We start from the raw sequence: 22474 nt of genomic DNA, 5'->3' as shown, positions 1-22474 counted from the left end.
GGAAAGAGTTAGTTTCCAAAATGTGCAGTCTTTAAAAATAAAACTTCAAAATGTCCGCAAAGATCTGCAAAGCTCGGTACAGTGTTTAAAAAGAGAACCAATAACCCCCACTGACTTTCAAACTCAAAATAACCTAAAACACTTTAAACGGCATTAGTGACATTCTTCCCAAAGTATTTCATTTAAAAGAGATCTGATGAGACTGCTTTCATTCTTATGAAAAGATCAAATCCCTTTCTCAAACAAAAATAAAATTTGGAAAGAAGCAACACTGTACAATTCACTGGTAAATTAAGATTTCTGAGGCTGTAAGAAATGGGGCCAAAACAAGTCACACACAAAAAGGGATGGTTAACACAAGAAATGTGCTGTCAGTAAAGTGCATGAAAGGAAGCCTGCTCAGCTAAATGAAGTAGACAAAGGTCAGAAGTCAAGGGTCATTCACCAGAGCGGCAGCAGGCTCGAAAACCACACTGCAAATTCTGGCATCCACTGGCGGTATCAGCATGAGGACCTGTATGAAAACAGAAAAATGTGAAAGGAGGAATTTCTTAGAGATCACATCAAGATATTTTTTTCAAAGGAGATAAAAAGCAGTACATATATCATGTAAGTAAAATGTCACAAAGAATATATAAGGTTATTCAGACAGTGTGATTTTAACTAATATATACTTTGCAGTCTAAAAGGTCTATGAAAGAAGGGAAAGAAGTAATTTTTTGACAACAATCTTAGAAAATAAAAATTCAAGAAGAAAAGGAGACCATCCACACAAGCAAAACTAACCTAACAAATTCTCACAATACGATATGGCTATCATTCCTAAAAATATAACTAGGGCAAAAACAGCCCAATCTGCACTAGATCAGCTAAAGAATCAGTACTGAGCTATTATAATAAACTACAGACGTAGACTTGGCATGTTTCTCATATCTTTAACATGTAAGCCCCAAAAATGTACAGTAGAATTAGATTATTTTCCTAAATTAAGTATATAATGAATGATTAAAAAATGTTATCTAGGGTATAATAAAAACTATGATTCACTTACAAAGAATAACAATAAAATGTTTGTGGAAAACTGACATTTTATTCCGGTCGCATTATGCTACCCAGATACTAGATAAAAAGACCAATTAGAGAATAGAGCCGAGAACTAGAAAATACCAAAGAAGTCTCATAATACATATTCAAATGTTAGTACTTTGGATGAATGACAGTTTTCATAAAGGCAGGCAAATACTGAAAAGGCTGTTTCAATTTTATTGAAGTCTTTCAATATATGTGTACCATGAACAAATAGAGAACAGTAATAGTAGTCCTGTACATATAAACCAGAACCAAAATACTTGAAATTGTGATATATATATAAGGACAGTAAGAAGTGAAAAAAATACATGAAATATAATTTCACTGCAGAATAAAACAAAAAGATTGCAACACAGTACTCTGGAGTGATTTCTAATGTGATTTTGGCAATAGATTTTAACTTACTTTGTTTTTAAAGTAGCACTCCACTACAAAAGAAGGCAACTATCTAATACCACCATAACAATATACAGTAGCCCCCTTATCTACTATTTCGCTTTCCAAGGGTTCAGCTGCCTGCAGTACAGTCAATAAGGTGTCTCGAAACAGGCAGACCATATTCACATAACTTGTTATACTTCACAGTTACAATTATTCTATTTTATTAGTCATTGTTGTCTCTGATTGTGCCTAGTGTATAAATTAAATTTTATCACAGGAATGTAAGTATGGGGGGGAAATCATATACAGTGTTTACTACTATCCATAGTTCCCAAGATCAGGGCCTGGTGAGGTCACTCTTCCTGGTCTGTAGATAGCTATCTTGTATCCACAGAGAGTAGGAAGAAAAGGCAAGTGGGAGGGAAGAAAGAGGGAAAGAAGATAAAGAGGACAGAGAGAACAAGCGCTTATCCATTTCCTCTTAAAATGACATTAGCTGGAGGACCTGGGAAGTACCCCATGCAGACAAGGTAAGATTACTGTAATGATTTGCAACTGAACACAAAGAATACACTTATTTCCAGAAATGTATTGGGTTGTTGGGGAAGTCATGACACATTTTTGCATAGAAAATATATCATAACTTTTCTGACAACCTAATAATCTTTCCTTGTATTCATGGGGTGACATATATAAAATACTAATGTCAAATTTTTAGGATAGTCAAATTGAAGTACAATGTGCATATATATATATATATATATCACTATGGAAACAACAATGCATCTTTAAGTCAGAGAAAATAATGAACTTTACACATATATAGAACTGAGATAGCTTATCATTTCACTTATTTTCAAGTCAGTATAGTTAATTTAAAAATCGATATAATGCCTGGGATTAACTTCAAATTAATGGGAGAACAGGTATGGGAATTGACAGTATAGATTAGACTAGCCACAGTTTATAACTGCTGAAACAGAAGGTACCTGAGGGTTTATTATATTATTCTACGTTTATATTTTTTTAATTTTTCACAATAAAAAGTTTAAAACTGGGGCCAGACTATCCTCAATACATACAGGCATGTCCATAACCCAAACTGGCTAAGGGTGGATCATGCCATGAAAAGTGCCCTTCTCTCCTTCATGGAAGAAATAAATAAATATAAAATTGAATTACCTTGTGGTAATTTTTCTTTTTCATTTTTATTTAATCATATTTAATCAACATTAAAATCTATTTTGTCTTTAAATGAAAAGTTAAATATACAAATATTTAAAATGTAGAAAGTAGCATCTTGTAAATATCATGTTTAAAATAAGATACAATTGTTAGTCATCTTGGTGTTTTTTTTTTTTTTTTTGGGGGGGGGGTTTGTGAATGGGGCCGCGCCGCCGCCTGCACTCGCCAGAAAGTGAGAAATCACCCCCCGGGGGGATGGCCACGCCGCAATCCCTTCTCCTCCATTCTCCTCTAAGAGATCTTGGGCATGTACGCACACATGCCCAGCTTGAGTTTATGCAACTGGGTCCGGGACTCAAACTGTGGCTGACTACACGGGAGTACAGCGACGTAGCCATTATGCCATTTGCTGGTCCCACAATTGTTAGTCATCTTAACCGTAAGGTCAAAATAACAGTATTTTCAAGGAAAATTACAATTAAAACATTAATCTATTTAGGTGGAAAAAAGAAACCCATAAAATCCATGCACAGTTTGTTTTCTGTTTTTGGGGGATTTTTTTTTTTTCCTTTGGAAAGGGTTTTTGCTTACGGGCCCGGGCGCTCACCAGACAGACAGAGAGAGACAGAGTGCGCTCACCAGACAGACAGAGAGAGACAGAGACAGAAAGCGAGAAATCACACCCCCAGGGGGGATTGGCCATGCTGCAATCCCTTCTCCTCCATTCTCCTCTCGGGATCTTGGGCACGCACGCACATGCGCCCGGCGTGAGTTTTAAGTCACCAGGTCCGGGACGCGAACCGCGGTTGACTACATGGGAGTCCCTTGTTTGTTTTTTTTTTTTTTTTAAGGTTTCTGCCATAGGGCACATGCACTCTCTAGAGACAGAAAAGAGAGACAGTGAGAGGTAAAGTGAAAATCATCCCCAAGGGGATGGCGACAATGCAATACCTTTTTCTCCATTCTCCTGGGATTTTGGGTGCACACGTACCCAGCAAGGTTTTCAAGCTGCCAGGCCCAAGACTTGAACTGTGGTCGGCCATGTGGGAGTCCAGCGCCTTAACCACTATGCAATATGCAGGCCTCCCATGCACTGGTTTTAATATGCATTTTCCATGAACTTTTTGAAGATCTCTCGTATTATTTTAGAAATGTTTTGATAAGGAATCCTATGATTTGAAACTTTTCTCCCACTGCCAACCCTTAACCAGGTTTTCCTTTTGAATGCATTTCCAGTTTTACTACTATCTACCACCCAGACTCCTACCTTTCCTTTTTGTCTGTCTTCACCCTTTACACACGTTACTGTTTTACCCCTAATGCCTTTCCTCTGCCTCACTACCATCCCCTTGCCCTGACATGTAGGCTGTGATGAAATGTCTGAATTACTGTTTTTTGTCAAAATGTATCTGATTTTTATTTCAGTGATATGTAATTCTATTCTAAATTTTACAAAAGTAGAAAATTAGAGGAGACATAAAAATTTCACAATTTTCCAAATTGAAATTTCCTAAAATAATTCAAGATGTCTATATTTCTACTTTTCTTTTTTTGGAGAGGTTTTTGCTATAGGGCGCATGCGCTCGCCAGACAGATAGAGAGAGGTAGAGAGACAGAAAGCGAGAAATCACCCCCCAGGGGGATGGCCACACTGCAATCCCTTCTCCTCCATTCTCCGCCTGGGATCTTGGGCATGCACGCACACATGCCCGGCATGAGTTTAAGCCACCAGGTCTGGGACTCAAACTGCGGTCGACTACATGGGAGTCTAGCGACATAGCCATTATGCCAACTGCTGGTCCCAATATATTTCTATTTATTTCAAAAGGACAGAAAGGCAAGGAAAAAAATGTTATCCTAGGGAAAAAAATCATAAATAATGGCTAGAAAGAACGGAAGTGAAATCTGTAATTGGCTTGTAAGGGGAAAACAGTGAAAGAGAACCTCAAAGGAGTATTTGGGTCATGGGAAGCTATTTTCCTAAAGATTTACATCTGTCCAGACACTACATATACAGCCTGTCACCAATATCCACAAAAGACTAGGGTACCATGGCTAGCCTAGAACCTGGGTGAGTCTGCTCTTTAAGCCTAAGGGATACTGGTAGGAATAACAAGGAAAGAAATATGTAGAGGAAAAAATCTACACCCTAGATGAGGGGACTTCTTTCAGAAAATTCATAGAAAAATGGAAATAAAATGTTTTTTGATGCAAAAAAATTGAAATCCATGCATGTTTTTTCATAATATATATTTTCCACCAACTTTGAGAAGACTTCTTGTATTATATAGGAAGGTAACATAATCCTGCTGTCATCATCATCTTATTTATACGCTACAAAACAAGGTTCTTGTTTCTACTGACTTATTAAAATATGCCCCATCATTCAAATACATACTAGAATATCTTCGTTTCACAGGGATTCTAAGTATGTGAAGGAAGGAATCCATATATATATATATATATATGGGTTCAATTTTGCAAATAAAGGGATCATCATATGATAGAATGGTTACATCGCTGGACTCCCATGTAGTCAAGCACAGTTCAAGTCCTGGATCCGGTGGCTTAAAACCCATGCTGGGTGCATGTGTGAGCATACCCAAAACCCGGAGAGGAGAATGGAGAAGGGATTTCGATGTGGCAATCCCCCCTGTGGGGTGATTTCTCACTTTCTGTCTGTCTCTGTCTCTCTGGCAAGCACACATGCCCTACAGTAAAAATCTATCTTAAAAAAAATTGCAAAGAATTGCCTCAAAACTACAACCATATTCTTTCTCTTTTTATTTTCTCATTTATTTTTTACAGTCACTGTGTATCTTCATAGCATACAAAGTGAATGTTCCCAGCATGATATACTGTCTATTAGTCCATTCAAAGGTATTATTATACAAATTATCCTCAACAGATAATCTTTCATTTTGTGTCCATTAAACTTTTTTTTCCCCCTACATTTCCTCCCTCCCACCCTCCTCGTTTCCCACTCTCTCCCACAGACTCTGGAATCCACAGTTGTTCTCCTTGCTTTTATACCTTCCAATCTTTTGGTTACTCCCATAGAGTGCAGACACTCAGTATATATTAAGTGGGGACATACAGTGCCTTTCTTTCATGGTCTGACTTACTTTGCTTAGCATTAAGACATATTCTATGGTCAATAACTCCAGTTATTGGTATCTAATCTTAATAATCCATAAAAGTATAGCATCTATTTCAAGGGATTTTATTCTGTGAAGGCCCAGGGCAAAGCAAAAGTGAAAATAGCCACTGTTTTAAAAATAGTTTCACATTGTAGGAAATGGAACAATAACAATTTCCCTAGCACCGAAATTAGTTCTCTTTATATATTTATTTGATGTCACCGGCAAACTTCTATCTCAACATAGGATAGTGAATCCAAAAGGTTTCAACATATGAGGGCAAAATTACATTAAAAAATAATGAAAAAGGAAAATAGAATATAAACATTAAATAAAATCTATAAATGCATGGTAAAAAGTTTTGTAAGAAAGACTAATCATTAAATTAAAAAATTACAAAGTTAGCTATTATTTCCCCAAAGTTGTGTTACTGAATTATTTGTTTTTCTTGGGTTTTAAGTATATTACTTATGTTACATATCTGCACTTACCTTCACTTACCTTTCGTTCCTCTTTATCTTAAATTTGAAACATAAGAAAGCAAATCATCTGAGACTGAATCACCTTCATAACTGAACTAATCTATCGTCATTCATAAATTACACATACACTAAAATGTAAATCAGTAATGTTTATTTGCTATCATTGTTCAATTGTTCTTCAGTGCTCTCAAGTTAAGTCATGCTATTTAACTCTACTTAAATGATCATTTTTTAATGTTATGCCTAAGAAGCCATCTTTTACATTCAAATCTTTACCAATCAGATAAATTGAAAGGTTATGAAGAATCAAAATATGCATTTTTATCAGTGTCTTCTCAAAGTGGTTTTGTTTGAATATCTCATTGCTAACTCATCTCCAAAATATGCCTGTGCTTAGAAAACAAACAATTCTGCTTTACTTACCATTTATTATTTAGGTAAAGACTAATATTCATCAATATTTACTTCTTTTAGTTAGTAATCTAGTAGATAATTACTAGACTTTCTTTTAACAAAATACATTTTTAGTTAAATATTCCTCTTAAATATTTAAGATAAAATGTCAGCGCCATGTCCGTGGCATGGTGGGTAAGGCACTAGACTCCCACACGGCTGAATGTGGTTCGAGTTCCAGACCTGGTGGCTTACTTTCTCACTTTCCCTCACTCTCTGGTCAAATTAAAAATAATAATAATAATAATAAATCAAATTAAATAATTATTTAAAAATATATATATATATATATAATGTATACACACACACATATATATACACACATATATACACATACACATATGTCATCTAATATACTTTCTTATTATTTGAAGACTAATGTGTTTAAACACATTGACTACCTTCAGAAATAAGAAGGGTACTCCAAGAATTCACTAAATATTTACTGTAAAAGCTAAGATGTTCTGACGGATATTGGATCAACAGCATTTCCTTACTAAACTGGATATAATGCAACTTTATTCTAATATTTACGTCCATATATCCTTTCATTAAAAGGTTAGATTAGATCATTGCTTTAAGAACAACTAGCTACAACTCTGAACATGAGTTATTAATAAGTTGCCCAAATAAAGGAATTTCATTTCTCCCAAATCAAATATTAACAAGCTATAAAAAGAGACTTCATACTGGATTATGCAAGCACTACAATTTCAAATCTTTCAAAGTTGGATATCATCATTAAAATTTATTTATTGAAAATTATCATTTATCAAAAAAACTTGTATCTAACCAAAGGAATATAACAAGTTCTTTGAATAACTTTAATAATTAATATTCAAAACGAGTTTTGATGAAAAGAATACTAACAGTAAAAAGATTGTTTGTTACTTTATCCTAACATCTAAATTATTTCAAGAAGTTCATTAAAATGAAATAAAATCAAATATCTCTCCCAATATACCCCAAAATAAATATAACAAGTTAGGATCTAGGATTTATTCCCAAGCATAACCTACACGGAAATCAATGTGGACAATTCAAGTGTAACATATAAAATGCTTTCCTTACTTTAAAAAATTGCTTATTGAATAGACTTTATGTCTTATAAGACTGAGGAAGTAAAACACTTATGGTACAATACGTAACTTTTTTGCTAAAAAACAAAAAGCTTCCTTCTCAAACCTACTACATTTATAAAGTAACTGCTTCACTGTATCAATCACGCTTTGTTTATAAACTGAGCAGGTTGCAACTAAATGACATTCATTTTTATCATTCTTTGATTATATACTGAGGGCAACATTAAGTTAAAAAAAATGAAATGCTCCAATTTAATGCTGATATATCAGAAACATGGCAGGTCATCCCCAGCATAATAACGTGAGTTCAGAAAAGTGAACTGTGATCTCCTATCTCCTCACATATACTCCGAGAAATAGCAAGTTTGCTAACTCCTCTACCTCATGCTACGTCATTCCTCCCTCTTGCCTTTCTGGCTCAGGCTAATTGTTGTGCTTGAGTTAATCTTCCTGTCATCTTAAGGTGAACGAGGCCCTCAAAGACAACAGTGGCTCAGCAGTGACACAACTAGATCCACATGGGAAAGGTCCTGGGTTCACATTCCAGAACCTCCCTAAGCACATGTGTGTGCCTATGATCCAGTATGGCTGAGACTAGGTAAATTGCAACATGAGAACCCCCTTGGGGATGACTGTCTCTGACACTGTCTCTCTTTCTCATGTAAGAAATGAATAAATAAAACCTTTTAAAAATGACAATATATGGTATGGAAAGACAGGTGCAGGTGATGTAGGCATTAAAGCAACATCATTGCACAATACAGAACCACATTAGAAGGTTCACAGTTTGGGTCCAGGCACCCCAGTGACCCTGGCTAGCTGGACGGTGGGCAGAGGGAATCATGGGGTGACAAGAACCCCTGCAGCAGTCTGTCTATCGCTCGCTCGCTCTCTCTCTCTCTCTCAGAAGAAAAAATTAATCCAAAAAGGAAAAATACAGGTACATAACGGTTCTGAGCCATCTAAATTTTTTTCCAGCCCTAAACACAGGAACTTGATTTGCTTACCAATAACTGAGAAAGAACTTTTATGATTCTGAGAAATTCAGTCTCTAACAATGACTATCGAAAGGCATATTCAACAGGTCCATTGTTGAGAAAATAAAATAAAGCCAAGATATATTTATATGATAATTTTTCAAAGTAGCTTCAAAAATTAATTCCCAAAATACTACAGGAATTTTAGTCATGTATATTATATTATCTCAACTTCTTGTCAATCTTCAGTGAGATTTATCAGGAACCACACCCCAAATCCTAGTGTTCACATTATCAAAGTTCTCCTTTTTCTACTGGCATTTAATAAAGCTGCCCCACAAGAAAAATTAGTCTATCATCCCTCAGAAATGAATGTACAATATTTAGAACAACACTTCTAAATTGTTAATGAGTGCCACAACACTCAAGAGGAATTCACCCAAATTTTATAAGAATTTTAGTATTTCTGTAACAACTTGCCATTTTTTAATGAATAAACTATTAAATGCCTAAGCAAACTGGCAAAATGAGTATCTGAACTACCTATCAGCAAGAAAAACTTACCTTTCAAGAAGTTAATAAAAATGTGGGTTTTTTATTTTATCAAATTAAAGGACTAAATTTGAGAGTAAAACAGTTCTGTAATTAGAAATTTAGAAAACTAATTAGAATATATAAAAATGATTAGAACTGGTAAAGATTCCTATATCAAGTCCTTCAAAATTTATCTCACTGTTGAAAGGCATTACCGTTTATGTTGTCACAGTAGTAAAAGTACTCATCATTTAGGGACGGGCATGCTGAAACCAAATCCTGCAGGCCTGCACCAGTTACAGTAAGACAGCCAGAGAGATTAAGGTGCTCCAAATAAGGCAGCCCTCCTCCCAGAGTCAAAACCCTGTTAAAATAATAACAATAATAACCCAACAATTAGAATATAGCAATCAATGAAAACTTACGTACTCCTATGGCCCAGCGGACCACTACTGTACATACTTTTCATTTGGTAATCAGTAAATTTAAGACTTTCTATAAAACACTGATACCAACTTCATCCTTAGGTAGATATACATTTAGTTTAGGAAAACTTTCTACATTTTTACTAAAGACACTCAATAGAGACGTCTATATGAAATTTTCTTCATAAGAACCTTACAGTAACACAATTCTTAGAGAAAGGAAGTACTAAACCCTTGAGCTGTAATGTTCATTTTTCTATCAGGTTGTCAAAGTAAAATTATCAAGATCATTGATATGTTAAACCTAATGATTATATTGGCATTTCCTCAAAAAATTATAGACAAACCATATGACCTGTTAATTCCTCTCCTAAAGAACTGAAAACATACATTCACACAAAACTCATTTTATGTTCACAGTAATATTCAAAATAGTCAAAAAGCACAAATAGCCTAAATGTTCCCAGACTGATGAATTAATAAATAAAACATGATATATTCATGCAATTAAATAGTATGCAGTCATAAAGTACTGACACGCTATGCTATGATATTCGTAAATCTTGAAAATATTATGTTAAGTGAAAAAAGATACAAAAGGCCACATTGTATCATTTCACTATATTGTATGTATGATTCTGTTAACATTATTATTCCAGAAGAAATAAATCCAGAGACAGAAGAGAAATTAGTAGCTACCAGAGACTGGAAGTAAGGAAGTACAGTGGTAATGAATGCACAACCTTGCAAATAAAAGAAAAATCACTGAATTGTATCGGTTTTTGTTTGTTTGTTTGTTTTAGTGGTTTTTGCCTTAGGGCCTCTGCGCTCCTCATGGAGAGAGAGAGAGACAGACAGACAGAGACAGTGAGAGGGAAAGTGAGAAATCCCTGCCCCTCAGAAGGGGTGGCCACACCATAATCACTTCTTTCTTCACCTGAGATCTTAGGCACGTACATGCACCCAATCTAAGTTTCAAGCTACCAGGTCCAGGACTCAAACTGTGGTCAGCCATGTGGGAGTCCAGCAATGTAACCACTATGCCATCTGCTGGCCTCCAAATGATATGCTTTTCTAAAAGGTGAATTCTATACTACATGAGTTACTTTTCAACTAAAAAAAAAAACCTGATGACACACCACTGAAAATTAAAAACACTTATAGAAATAGGATAAAATGAGATGGTGGCTCAAATGATAAATGGTAGAGTTAAAAATTATCAAAAAAAATTAAGAACATTAACTGTCTATATATTGGATTGCTGGGAAAGTCATGATGCATTTTTGCATAGGAAAAAACAGAAAAATATGTCATAAGTTTTCTGACAACCTAGTGGTAATGATTAAAACAATATTATAACTTGGGAGAACTGGAAACACAAAAGGGATGTCAAGAAACTAATAGAATAGATTTAGTTAAGAAAAACTAACATGATTCGTTTATGAAAATAAGGAAATAATGTTAGGTAAAACATGGGTAAACTACTAAATGAGACTAGAAATAATTTTGGAAATATTGCTTGATACATTTAGTGAGAATACTAAATGGTAAAGATTAGGAGGGTCGACTGTAGTTTTGTTATTGCATGTTAAAAAAGGAAATCAATCTATAAAAGCAGCTTATCAAGAAGCTAAATTCCATGAAAAATTTAAACACACATTTCCTCTGTATTTTGATTTTTATAAAACTCTTTTTTTTTTTTTAATTCACAAATTTCTCACAACACTATGGACTTTTTTTTTCTCTTTTTTTTTTGGAGAGATTTTCGCTATAGGGCACGTGTGCTCGCCAGACAGAGAGAGACATAGAGACAGAAAGCGAGAAATCACCCCCCAGAGGGGATGGTCACGCCACAATCCCTTCTCCTCCATTCTCCTCTCGGGATCTTGGGCATGCACGCACAAGCGCCCAACGTGAGTTTTAAGCCACCGGACCCGAACCCGGTTCAACTACATGGGAGTCCAGCGACATAGCCATTATGCTAACTGCTGGTTCCCACAACACTATGGACTTTTAAGTTAACAAAAGTAACAGTTAAGAACTTCATGGTGGGGCCAGCAGGTGACATGGTGGTTAAAGGTGCTGGACTCCCACATGGCTAACTGCAGTTGAGTCCCAGATCTGGCAGATTTCGTTCTCATTCTCCTCCTCTGTCTGTCTTTCTCTGGGCAAATTAAATTAAGCAAAGGCAAATATATTATTATATACATAATAACATATAATATTTTATATATTATATATGAAGAGATTTTTCAGGATATATATTTATTAGTTATATATTTACATATATTTATATATCTATATATAGGGACTTTGGAAAAGTCATGATGCATATTTGCATGGAAAAATACCATTACTTTTCCAATGACCTCAATATATAAACAAAAATATGTGTTTTAACAGTCTAAAAGACCTCAGAAGACATCCCAATGCAAAGATTGGTTCATGTTCTAAAACTTACTTTTTCAGCACATAGGGACAAACCACATGAAATATAAAATTGATATCACAGGTACACTTAAGTAACTATCTGTACAGTCATTAGCCTTACTGAGCTAAGTAGGAAATCAAAATGTTTAAAAGTAAATAAGCAATTACATGCCCTCCTGGGAATACACAGAAAGACCTTGAGTGATCATAAAAAATTTCCTTTAAGTGAAACTCAAAGAACTGACAAACAGAAGTCAACCAGTAATGTATGTTACAAAAAGTGCAAATACAATAACTAAAGACAAGAGAAACATGGTACTTTGGGGGCAAGAAAACATCTGAATATGACTAGATAGGGGGTATAATCTACATGCTTATATGTGGGGATACATTTATCCATTCATTGCTTTTTTTTTTTAATTTTTAAATTGTTTTTGGCCATGGTAAGAATACAAGGAAGTAAAGAGCAAGAAATTTAAGGAAGGTAAAAAGAAATAAATTGCAGAGGAAAGCAAAGGACAACAGGGCTCAATAGAAGGTTTAGGCAAAGGAGTAATAAGAAGAAAAGTTATTCTAGGCCACTCTATGTCTTATGGCCAATGACTAACTCAACTAGGCAAAGGCTTAAACAATAAAATGCAAAATGAGGGAACCAGCAGTTAGTGTAATGGCTATGTCTCTGGACTCCCACGTAGTCAACCACAGTTCGCATCCTGGACCTGGTGGCTTAAATCTCACGCTGGGCGCGTGTGCGTGTGCATGTGCGCCCAAGATCCCGAGAGGAGGATGGAGGAGAAGGGATTGCGGCGTGACCATCCCCCCTGGGGGGTGATCTCTCGCTTTCTGTCTCTATGTCTCTTTCTGTCTGTCTGGCGAGCACACACACCCTATAGTGAAAACCTCTCCAAAAAAAAAAAATGCAAAATGAGGGGCCAGAAGGTGGCATGGTGTTTAGGGGCACTAGACTCCCACATGGCCGACCATGATTTAGGTCCTGGACCTGGTGGCTTGCTTTCTCACTTTCCCTCTCTGTCTCTCACTCTCTCGTTCTGTCCCTTTCTGGTCAATTTTAAATAAATAAAGGAATGGATGAAGTTAAAGAGAATAATTCTTAAAAAAAATGCAAAATGAATATACAGTTTACCCTCAACCAGGGAAGGAAACATTTAAAAAATTATAAAAATGCATGCTGTAAAAACAAAAAGTTATGAGTATGTATACAAGTTATCAAAGTAGTGAAAATCAGGTAGTGATTCAAAAGTTTTAAATCTTTTTTTTTCTTTAATTGATGCAACTTGTAATTGTTATTGCAATTGGAAAGTATCAGTCTTTAAAGAAATAAAACAAAATCCAAAACTCAACAGTTTTTAACTCACATTATGTGGTATCTAGTCAAAAACGACTAGACATTCAAAAAGTCAAAAGTATCAATCAATAAAAACTGACCAGTAAATAACGATGACTTTAAAAGCAGGTTATTTAAAATATGTTCACCAACTTAAAGAAAGTAGAAGCTACAAGAAAGACAAAAATATTCATGTATATGTCATTTACACATTATTTTATATATGACTTCTACACTTACATGTATTATTTATGTGTGTGTATTCCTATATTTGTATATGTACATGTTTGTGTGTGTCCACACACATGTCACACACATGTATTGAGAGAGAGGAAGGAAGAGACAGAAGGACAGAGACAGGGGTCATCATGAAACTTCTAGAGATGAAACCCAATATCTGAAATTTAGAAACACTGAATGTGATTAGACATTATAGAAAAGATACTGTGAAGACATAATGGATTAGCCAAAATGAAGAAACAAGGGAAAAAAATAAATGAAAGCCCTGTTATTATAGTTAAATCCCATCCCCCAAAATGTGAATTCCTGGTACTCCTCCCCTCCCATTTCTTGAATGTGACTTTGGTTAGAAACAGGGTCTTTACAGATTTTATCACGTTAAGATGAGCTGGTGTTAGGCTGGACCTTAATCCAATATGAATGGCATCCTTAAAAGAAGAGGGAAATCTGGACACAGACACACAGGAAGACTAACATGTGAAGATAAGAAATACACAGACCCAAAAGGAAGGTGGCCATGTAAAAGTATAAGCAGAGATTGGAGTCATGAAATCACAAGCAACTCAATGCCTGAGTCTGCCAGAAGCTGAAGTGCTAGGGAAGGATCTTCCCTTAGAAACTCTGGAAAGAGCATAGCTTGGCCAATACCTTGATTTTTAGACATCTAGCCTCTGGAACTATGTGAAAATATTATTTGTTGTTTCATGCTAACCAGTGTATGGCATTTTATTACAATGGTCCTAAGAAACAAATACATTTAAGTGATCTATGGAACAATTCCAAGAAGTCTAATATAGATAAAGTCCCAGTAAGAGACAGCAGTAAGGGAGTAGGGAGGACAGAAAAACTACTTGAAAAAACGAATTGCTGCATTTTTTTCCAATGTTATGAAAGCTATCAAACCACAGATGCAAGAAACTCAATAAACCATAAGCAAGATAACAAAGAACACATGCCATATTCAAACTTCATTAAAATGAGCTATAAAGAAAGATTAAATCCACTGAAGAAAAAAACATACTACAAATGGGGGGGGGGAATACTGAATAGGCTTTCTTATTGGAAATTATACAAACTGAAGAAATATGGAGCATCTTGAAGGTACTAAAATATAGAAAACACAAAAAGTTAAAATTCTATATAGTGCAAAAATCTCTCTAAAATCAAAGATTGAAATAAAGATTTTTTTATTCCAATAAGAGCTGAGATAATTCATCATTAAAAGACATACTACAAGATCAAAGAATCCTGGGAAAATGGTAGTGACTGTGTGTAGGCGTGTGCTTGACTGAACATGTGCAAGGGTGAATGTGTTTGCGTGAGTGCACGTGTCTGTCTTGTGGGGATCCAGAAGAGCAGGAGGTTTAGGCTCTACAGGCAGGGGAACAGCAGCATCCACAGCTGTAGCCACTGACCCTAGTGCTTCGCACTGTGTGGGTATAGGTATGCACCATCTTTTTTTTTTAAATTCAGGTTTTTGCCATCAGCTGCCTGTACGCATGGTGTTTAGGGGCACTAGACTCCCACATGGCCGACCATGATTTAGGTCCTGGACCTGGTGGCTTGCTTTCTCACTTTCCCTCTCTGTCTCTCACTCTCTCGTTCTGTCCCTTTCTGGTCAATTTTAAATAAATAAAGGAATGGATGAAGTTAAAGAGAATAATTCTTAAAAAAAATGCAAAATGAATATACAGTTTACCCTCAACCAGGGAAGGAAACATTTAAAAAATTATAAAAATGCATGCTGTAAAAACATAAAAAAAAATGCAAAATGAATAATATACAGTTTACCCTCAACCAGGGAAGGAAACATTTAAAAAATTATAAAAATGCATGCTGTAAAAACAAAAAGTTATGAGTATGTATACAAGTTATCAAAGTAGTGAAAATCAGGTAGTGATTCAAAAGTTTTAAATCTTTTTTTTTCTTTAATTGATGCAACTTGTAATTGTTATTGCAATTGGAAAGTATCAGTCTTTAAAGAAATAAAACAAAATCCAAAACTCAACAGTTTTTAACTCACATTATGTGGTATCTAGTCAAAAACGACTAGACATTCAAAAAGTCAAAAGTATCAATCAATAAAAACTGACCAGTAAATAACGATGACTTTAAAAGCAGGTTATTTAAAATATGTTCACCAACTTAAAGAAAGTAGAAGCTACAAGAAAGACAAAAATATTCATGTATATGTCATTTACACATTATTTTATATATGACTTCTACACTTACATGTATTATTTATGTGTGTGTATTCCTATATTTGTATATGTACATGTTTGTGTGTGTCCACACACATGTCACACACATGTATTGAGAGAGAGGAAGGAAGAGACAGAAGGACAGAGACAGGGGTCATCATGAAACTTCTAGAGATGAAACCCAATATCTGAAATTTAGAAACACTGAATGTGATTAGACATTATAGAAAAGATACTGTGAAGACATAATGGATTAGCCAAAATGAAGAAACAAGGGAAAAAAATAAATGAAAGCCCTGTTATTATAGTTAAATCCCATCCCCCAAAATGTGAATTCCTGGTACTCCTCCCCTCCCATTTCTTGAATGTGACTTTGGTTAGAAACAGGGTCTTTACAGATTTTATCACGTTAAGATGAGCTGGTGTTAGGCTGGACCTTAATCCAATATGAATGGCATCCTTAAAAGAAGAGGGAAATCTGGACACAGACACACAGGAAGACTAACATGTGAAGATAAGAAATACACAGACCCAAAAGGAAGGTGGCCATGTAAAAGTATAAGCAGAGATTGGAGTCATGAAATCACAAGCAACTCAATGCCTGAGTCTGCCAGAAGCTGAAGTGCTAGGGAAGGATCTTCCCTTAGAAACTCTGGAAAGAGCATAGCTTGGCCAATACCTTGATTTTTAGACATCTAGCCTCTGGAACTATGTGAAAATATTATTTGTTGTTTCATGCTAACCAGTGTATGGCATTTTATTACAATGGTCCTAAGAAACAAATACATTTAAGTGATCTATGGAACAATTCCAAGAAGTCTAATATAGATAAAGTCCCAGTAAGAGACAGCAGTAAGGGAGTAGGGAGGACAGAAAAACTACTTGAAAAAACGAATTGCTGCATTTTTTTCCAATGTTATGAAAGCTATCAAACCACAGATGCAAGAAACTCAATAAACCATAAGCAAGATAACAAAGAACACATGCCATATTCAAACTTCATTAAAATGAGCTATAAAGAAAGATTAAATCCACTGAAGAAAAAAACATACTACAAATGGGGGGGGGGAATACTGAATAGGCTTTCTTATTGGAAATTATACAAACTGAAGAAATATGGAGCATCTTGAAGGTACTAAAATATAGAAAACACAAAAAGTTAAAATTCTATATAGTGCAAAAATCTCTCTAAAATCAAAGATTGAAATAAAGATTTTTTTATTCCAATAAGAGCTGAGATAATTCATCATTAAAAGACATACTACAAGATCAAAGAATCCTGGGAAAATGGTAGTGACTGTGTGTAGGCGTGTGCTTGACTGAACATGTGCAAGGGTGAATGTGTTTGCGTGAGTGCACGTGTCTGTCTTGTGGGGATCCAGAAGAGCAGGAGGTTTAGGCTCTACAGGCAGGGGAACAGCAGCAGCCACAGCTGTAGCCACTGACCCTAGTGCTTCGCACTGTGTGGGTATAGGTATGCACCATCTTTTTTTTTTAAATTCAGGTTTTTGCCATCAGCTGCCTGTACTTGCCAGAGAGCAGCAGAGAGACAGAAACGGTGAGAGGAAGAGTGAGAAATGACCCCCAGAGGGGTTTCGTCCAGGCTGCAATTCCTTTTTCTCCATTCTCCTCCTGGGATTTTGGGCACACCTGCACATGTGCCCAGTGTGGATTTTCAAGCCACCAAGTCCAGGGACTCAAACTGCAGCCAGCCATGTGATAGCCCAGTGCCTTAACCACTACACCACCTGCTGGCCCCAGGGTATGTGCCATCTTGAGAGATTTTCAAGGTCCACCTCAGGAAGAAGCTGCCAGGAGTGGCCACCAATGGGCACCCAGCTCTGCTGTCCCTACCTGCTGCACTGGGGTAAACCACACAGCCCTGTAACTCGGTCTCAGGGGATGGGAACTGAGATGTTGGTCCAGCAGTTACCTCCCTGCCCCAGATGCCACTGAAGCCCAGTGTCCGAGACTAGCAAGCCATGGCCCAGCCCGACTACTGAGATCCAGAGTCCGGACACTGAGATACGCACCAGAAAGGTAGTTCTGGCCTTTCGGCCTGGGCGCCACTAGAGCCCTGAATCTGAGAGAGACTGGCAGGCAAGTCCTGCTGCTTAGACTGATGATCCAAAAATTGAAATATTTGCCAGAGAGGCAGTTCTGGACTTCCTCCCCAGGCACCCCTGGAGTCACAAGTCTGAGAGACACCAGCAGGCTGTGGCACAGACTTGCGTCTAGGACCCAGGATCCGGGACCTGAGATTACCTGTCAGGAGGTAATTCTGGCCTTTCACCCCTGGAATCACTGAAGTCCCAACTCTAACGCCCTTGCTGCTGGGACCTAGGGTCCAGAAACTGAAATATTTACCAGGAAGGCATTTCAGGCTTTTCTCCCAGGGTAGCGCTAGAGCCCTAAGCTCAAGGGAGACTGGTAGGTTATGACACCAACTTGCTGCTGGAACCAAGAACTCAGATATTTGCTGGGAAGACAGTCCGGCCTTTCGCCCAGGTACCACTGGAACCCAAAGTCTGAGAGAACAGCAAGCTGTGGCACAGTCTTACCTCTGCGACCCAAGGTCCAGGAACAGATATTCGCCATGAGGCGGTTCTGGCCTTTCACCCTGGGTACCACTGTAGCCCTGAGTCTGAGACGCAGTCTGAGGCCCAGCCCCACCTCTGGGACCTAGAGCCCGGGAACTGAGCTAGATATTCCCTAGAGATACAGCAGTTACCTTCATTCACAAAACGGGAAAGCTGCTAGAGCTGCGAGCTCAAGAGAGACCAGTAGGCTGACGTGACGCTACTGCTAGACTCAGGTCCAGGAACAGAGATATTCACCAAACAGGCAGCAGCTACCTCCACCCCTTGGTGCCACAGAAGCCCCAAGTCTGAGCGACTTGCCAGAAGTGGGGCAGTCCCACTACTGTGCCTCAGGGTCTGGGATCTGAGATAATTACTGGGGAGGCAGCGGTTTCCTCCCTCTCTGAGCACCACTACATTCGTGAGTCTGAGAAGTCTACTGCACAGCCAGCTGCCAAAACCCACGGTCTGGAAGCTGAGACATTTACTGGGGAGTCAATCATTGCCCCATGCCTGAGGTATCACTAAAACTGCAAATTTGAAATAGTCTAGACAGGGCAGCAGATGGTATAATGGTTACGTCACTGGACTCCCACGTAGTTGACCACGGGACAAGTCCTGGACCTGGTGGCTTAAAACTCATACCGGGTGCATGTGTGCATGCCCCAAGACCCCAAGAGGAGAATGGAGAAGGGACTGCTGCTTGGCCACCACCCCCCACACCTGGCGGGGGAGAGGGGAAGGTGATATCTCACTTTCTATCCCTCTGTCTCAGTCTCTCTGGCAAGCACACACGCCCTATAGCAAAATCTATTAAAAAAAAAAAAAAAAAGAAAAAAGAAACAGTCTAAACAAACTGTATGTGGTGAGACGAGAAGTCCCACCAGAGGCAGTGAGAGGCAGCTTGGACAATGCTCATTGCAGAATCCGGCAGGATCAAGATGCCAGAGACCAAGGCTGAGACTCACCGGAAGGAGAATAGTGAGGACCCCCTGACATCGTTTCACTTCCAACGGGAAGGATTAAACTAGCTAACTAAAAATATCCACCTCAGTGTCTCCCTGGGAAGCCAGGCTAATAAATGCCTCAGGGGTAACGCAATTCTAACAAGGCACAAATAAAAGACAGTAGGAACCTCTGTAACATACAATTTCTATTTGGAAGTATAAGGAGCAATCCCTTTAAGACAATGAGGCTCCAGAGCAGCTCCAGATCACATTCTCTTCAGGGCAGGAAATGAAAGAAATACCCTCGGCCTACTTTGTCAGGAGTACACACTAGCAACCTAGAGCTGTTCTTCCTCCCCTGGCACCACAGAAGCTACTCCAAAAGTTACAGGAAGTAGGTACTCTACAAGATGACTAAATAGCAACATGGAGACAGAAGAAATAAGAAAAGCAAGAAAATATGAAAAGATCACACCTCGCCTACAATAGATAAAACACAGCAAATCACAGAGAGGTCAGAGAAAGAATTCCAAATACTCATCTGAACATTTTTCAATGAGATGCCATTAAAAAACAGACAATTCCAGGAGATGAGAAAACTGTTCCACTACACCAGGGAGAAAAACTATAAATAGACAGATACCTTAAAAAGAATCAAAGGGAACTTTAAATAATGAAGAAAACAATTAAGCTTTCTCTTGAAAGTATCAACAACAGATTAGACCACACAGAAGAATCTGACCTTGAAGACAAAACTCACTTAGTTCAAGCCATTTAAAAAAAAAAAAAAAAAAAAAAGGGACCACCAGTTAGCATAATGGCTATGTCACTGGACTCCCAAGTAGTCGACTGCGGTTCGCGGCCTGGACCCAGCGGCTTAAACTCACGCCAGGCGCATGTGCATGCATGCCCAAGATCCAGAGAGGACACTGGAGGAGAAGGGATTGCAGCATGGCCATCTCCCCTGGGGGGGTGATTTCTCCCTTTCTATCTGTCTCTCTCTGTCTTTCTGGCAAGTGCACACACCCTATAGCAAAAATCTCTCCCAAAAAAAAGATAATCAGTAAAAAGGAGAACAATCCTATGGTGTAATAGTTAAGGAGCTGGACTCCCACATGGTAGACTGCAGTTTGAGTCCCAGACCAGTGGCTTGAAACGCATCAGATAAGTGCATGTCCAAAATCTTGAAAGGTAAATGGAGAAGAGATGAGACTGTGGTTCGGCCATCATGCCATCCCTCCAAAAGGTGATTTCTCACTTTCTCTCTTTTTCCCCCCACTCCATGCAATGGGAGCACATGTTCTATGGCAAAAACCTTAATAAAAAAAAGAGCATAACATGGGAAATTTTATATACCGGTAACTGGCCAAATAGCTGTATAATGGGTATGCCAGAAGGCAAAGAAAAGGGTAAACGTGTAGAAAATCTGTCATAAAATACTATCTGAAAAGAGAGAAGCACAGAAATCTAGATCCAGAAACTATATAAGATACCAAATAGATTCAACATAAAATCCTCTCCAAGTTTCATCACAGCCAAATTGGCAAAGGTAAAAGACAAAGACAATATCCTAAAAATGACAAAGACGATATCCTAAAAATGGCAAGAGAAAAATGTCAAGTTACTTAAAAAGGTTATCTCACCTGACTAACCTCTGACCTCTCAACAGAAACAATGCAGGCAAAGAAGGAATAGGGAGACATGTTTAGAACTCTGAAAGAAAAGAAATTTCAACTAAGAATACTATACTCAGTAAGATTATCCCTCAAGTGGGAAGAAATAAAATCATTCCCGGATAAACAAAAACTAGAAAAATGCACAAACGCTAGACCAGTTTTTTAAAAAATACTTAAGGAAATATTACATCAGAAAAATGAAAGAAAGACAAATAGAAATAAGAGAAAACAAAACAACTAACAAAATGGCAGGGATAAATCTGCAAATATCAATAAAACTTGGCTGCTGTGTTGGGGACAGCAGGTAGTGTGGTAATTAGGAGCACTGGACTCCCTCATGGCCAACCACAGTTCAAGTTCTGAATCTGGCAGCTTGCCTTCTCACTTTCTCTCCCTGTCCTTCTCTGGTCAAATTAAAAAATAAGTAAATAAATAAATAAAGTTAAATAAAATAATTGTGTTTTGTGTTCTGGTTTTTTTTTTTTGCTATACATCATTTTATTTTTTTATTCATTTACTTTTTTTACATTTAACCAGAAAGAGACACAAACACAGAGAGAGAGAGAGAGAGAGAGAGAGTCAGAAAGCAAGCTGCCTGATCCGGGCTTCGAACCGTGGTCAGCCACGTGGAAGTGCCCAGCACCTTAACCACCACACCACCTGCTGGTCCCCAAATAAAATATTCTTTAAAAACAAACAAACAAACAAACAAACAAAAAACTTGACTGTTAATGAGCAAAATTCTCCAGTTAAAAGACACAGATTGGTTGAATGAATAAACAGGAGCCCTTGATACACTGCTTACAAGAAACAACTCACTGATAAAGGCATACATACACAGATTAAAAGTCAAGGGCTAGAAAAACTGATTTCATGCAAACAGAAGCCTAAACAATACTGTACGGTACAAAAAGGAGTAATTCACCAAGAAGATATAATAATAATAAATATCTTTGCACCCAACATTGGAGCACCCAGTAAAATATTTCTAGATCTATTATTATAAATATACATTTTTTTCAGCCCCAGATCAAACATCTTTTTTTTTCCTTTTAAACAAAGTACCAAAAGTCCTAGCCAATGTGATCAGACAAAAAAAAGCAAAATGAAAGGCATTCATATAGGAAAACAAGAAGTGAGGCACGGTCGGGGCTCTGCTCCGCGTTCCGCTGCATCTCCGGGACTGGCGTGTGGCCTCCGGGCCTGCGCGTGGCTGCCCGGCCTGTGCCTGCGTGTGGCCGCCGGGCCTGCACGTGGTCCCTGGGCCTGCGCGTGGCCGCCGGGCCTGCGTGTGGCCGCTGGGCCTGG

General features: G+C 37.6%; 1 protein-coding gene across 1 annotated transcript in view; it reads right to left on the bottom strand.

Moving 5' to 3' along the window:
* Positions 1–3: 3 nt before the first annotated feature.
* Positions 4–22474, bottom strand: part of FBXL5 (F-box and leucine rich repeat protein 5) — a gene marked incomplete at its 5' end in the record, with an annotated part of 101708 nt that continues 79237 nt past the window's right edge. The window contains 2 exon segments of the mRNA XM_027770442.1: positions 4–514; positions 9539–9687. Of these exon segments, the coding sequence (XP_027626243.1) occupies positions 438–514; positions 9539–9687 (226 nt within the window).

This window comes from Tupaia chinensis, unplaced genomic scaffold (genome assembly GCF_000334495.1).
Source record: "Tupaia chinensis unplaced genomic scaffold, TupChi_1.0 Scaffold000138_1, whole genome shotgun sequence".
Taxonomy (NCBI): domain Eukaryota; kingdom Metazoa; phylum Chordata; class Mammalia; order Scandentia; family Tupaiidae; genus Tupaia; species Tupaia belangeri.
The sequence above is the reverse complement of the archived record's forward strand: the minus strand, read 5'-3'. Positions and strand labels throughout refer to the sequence as shown.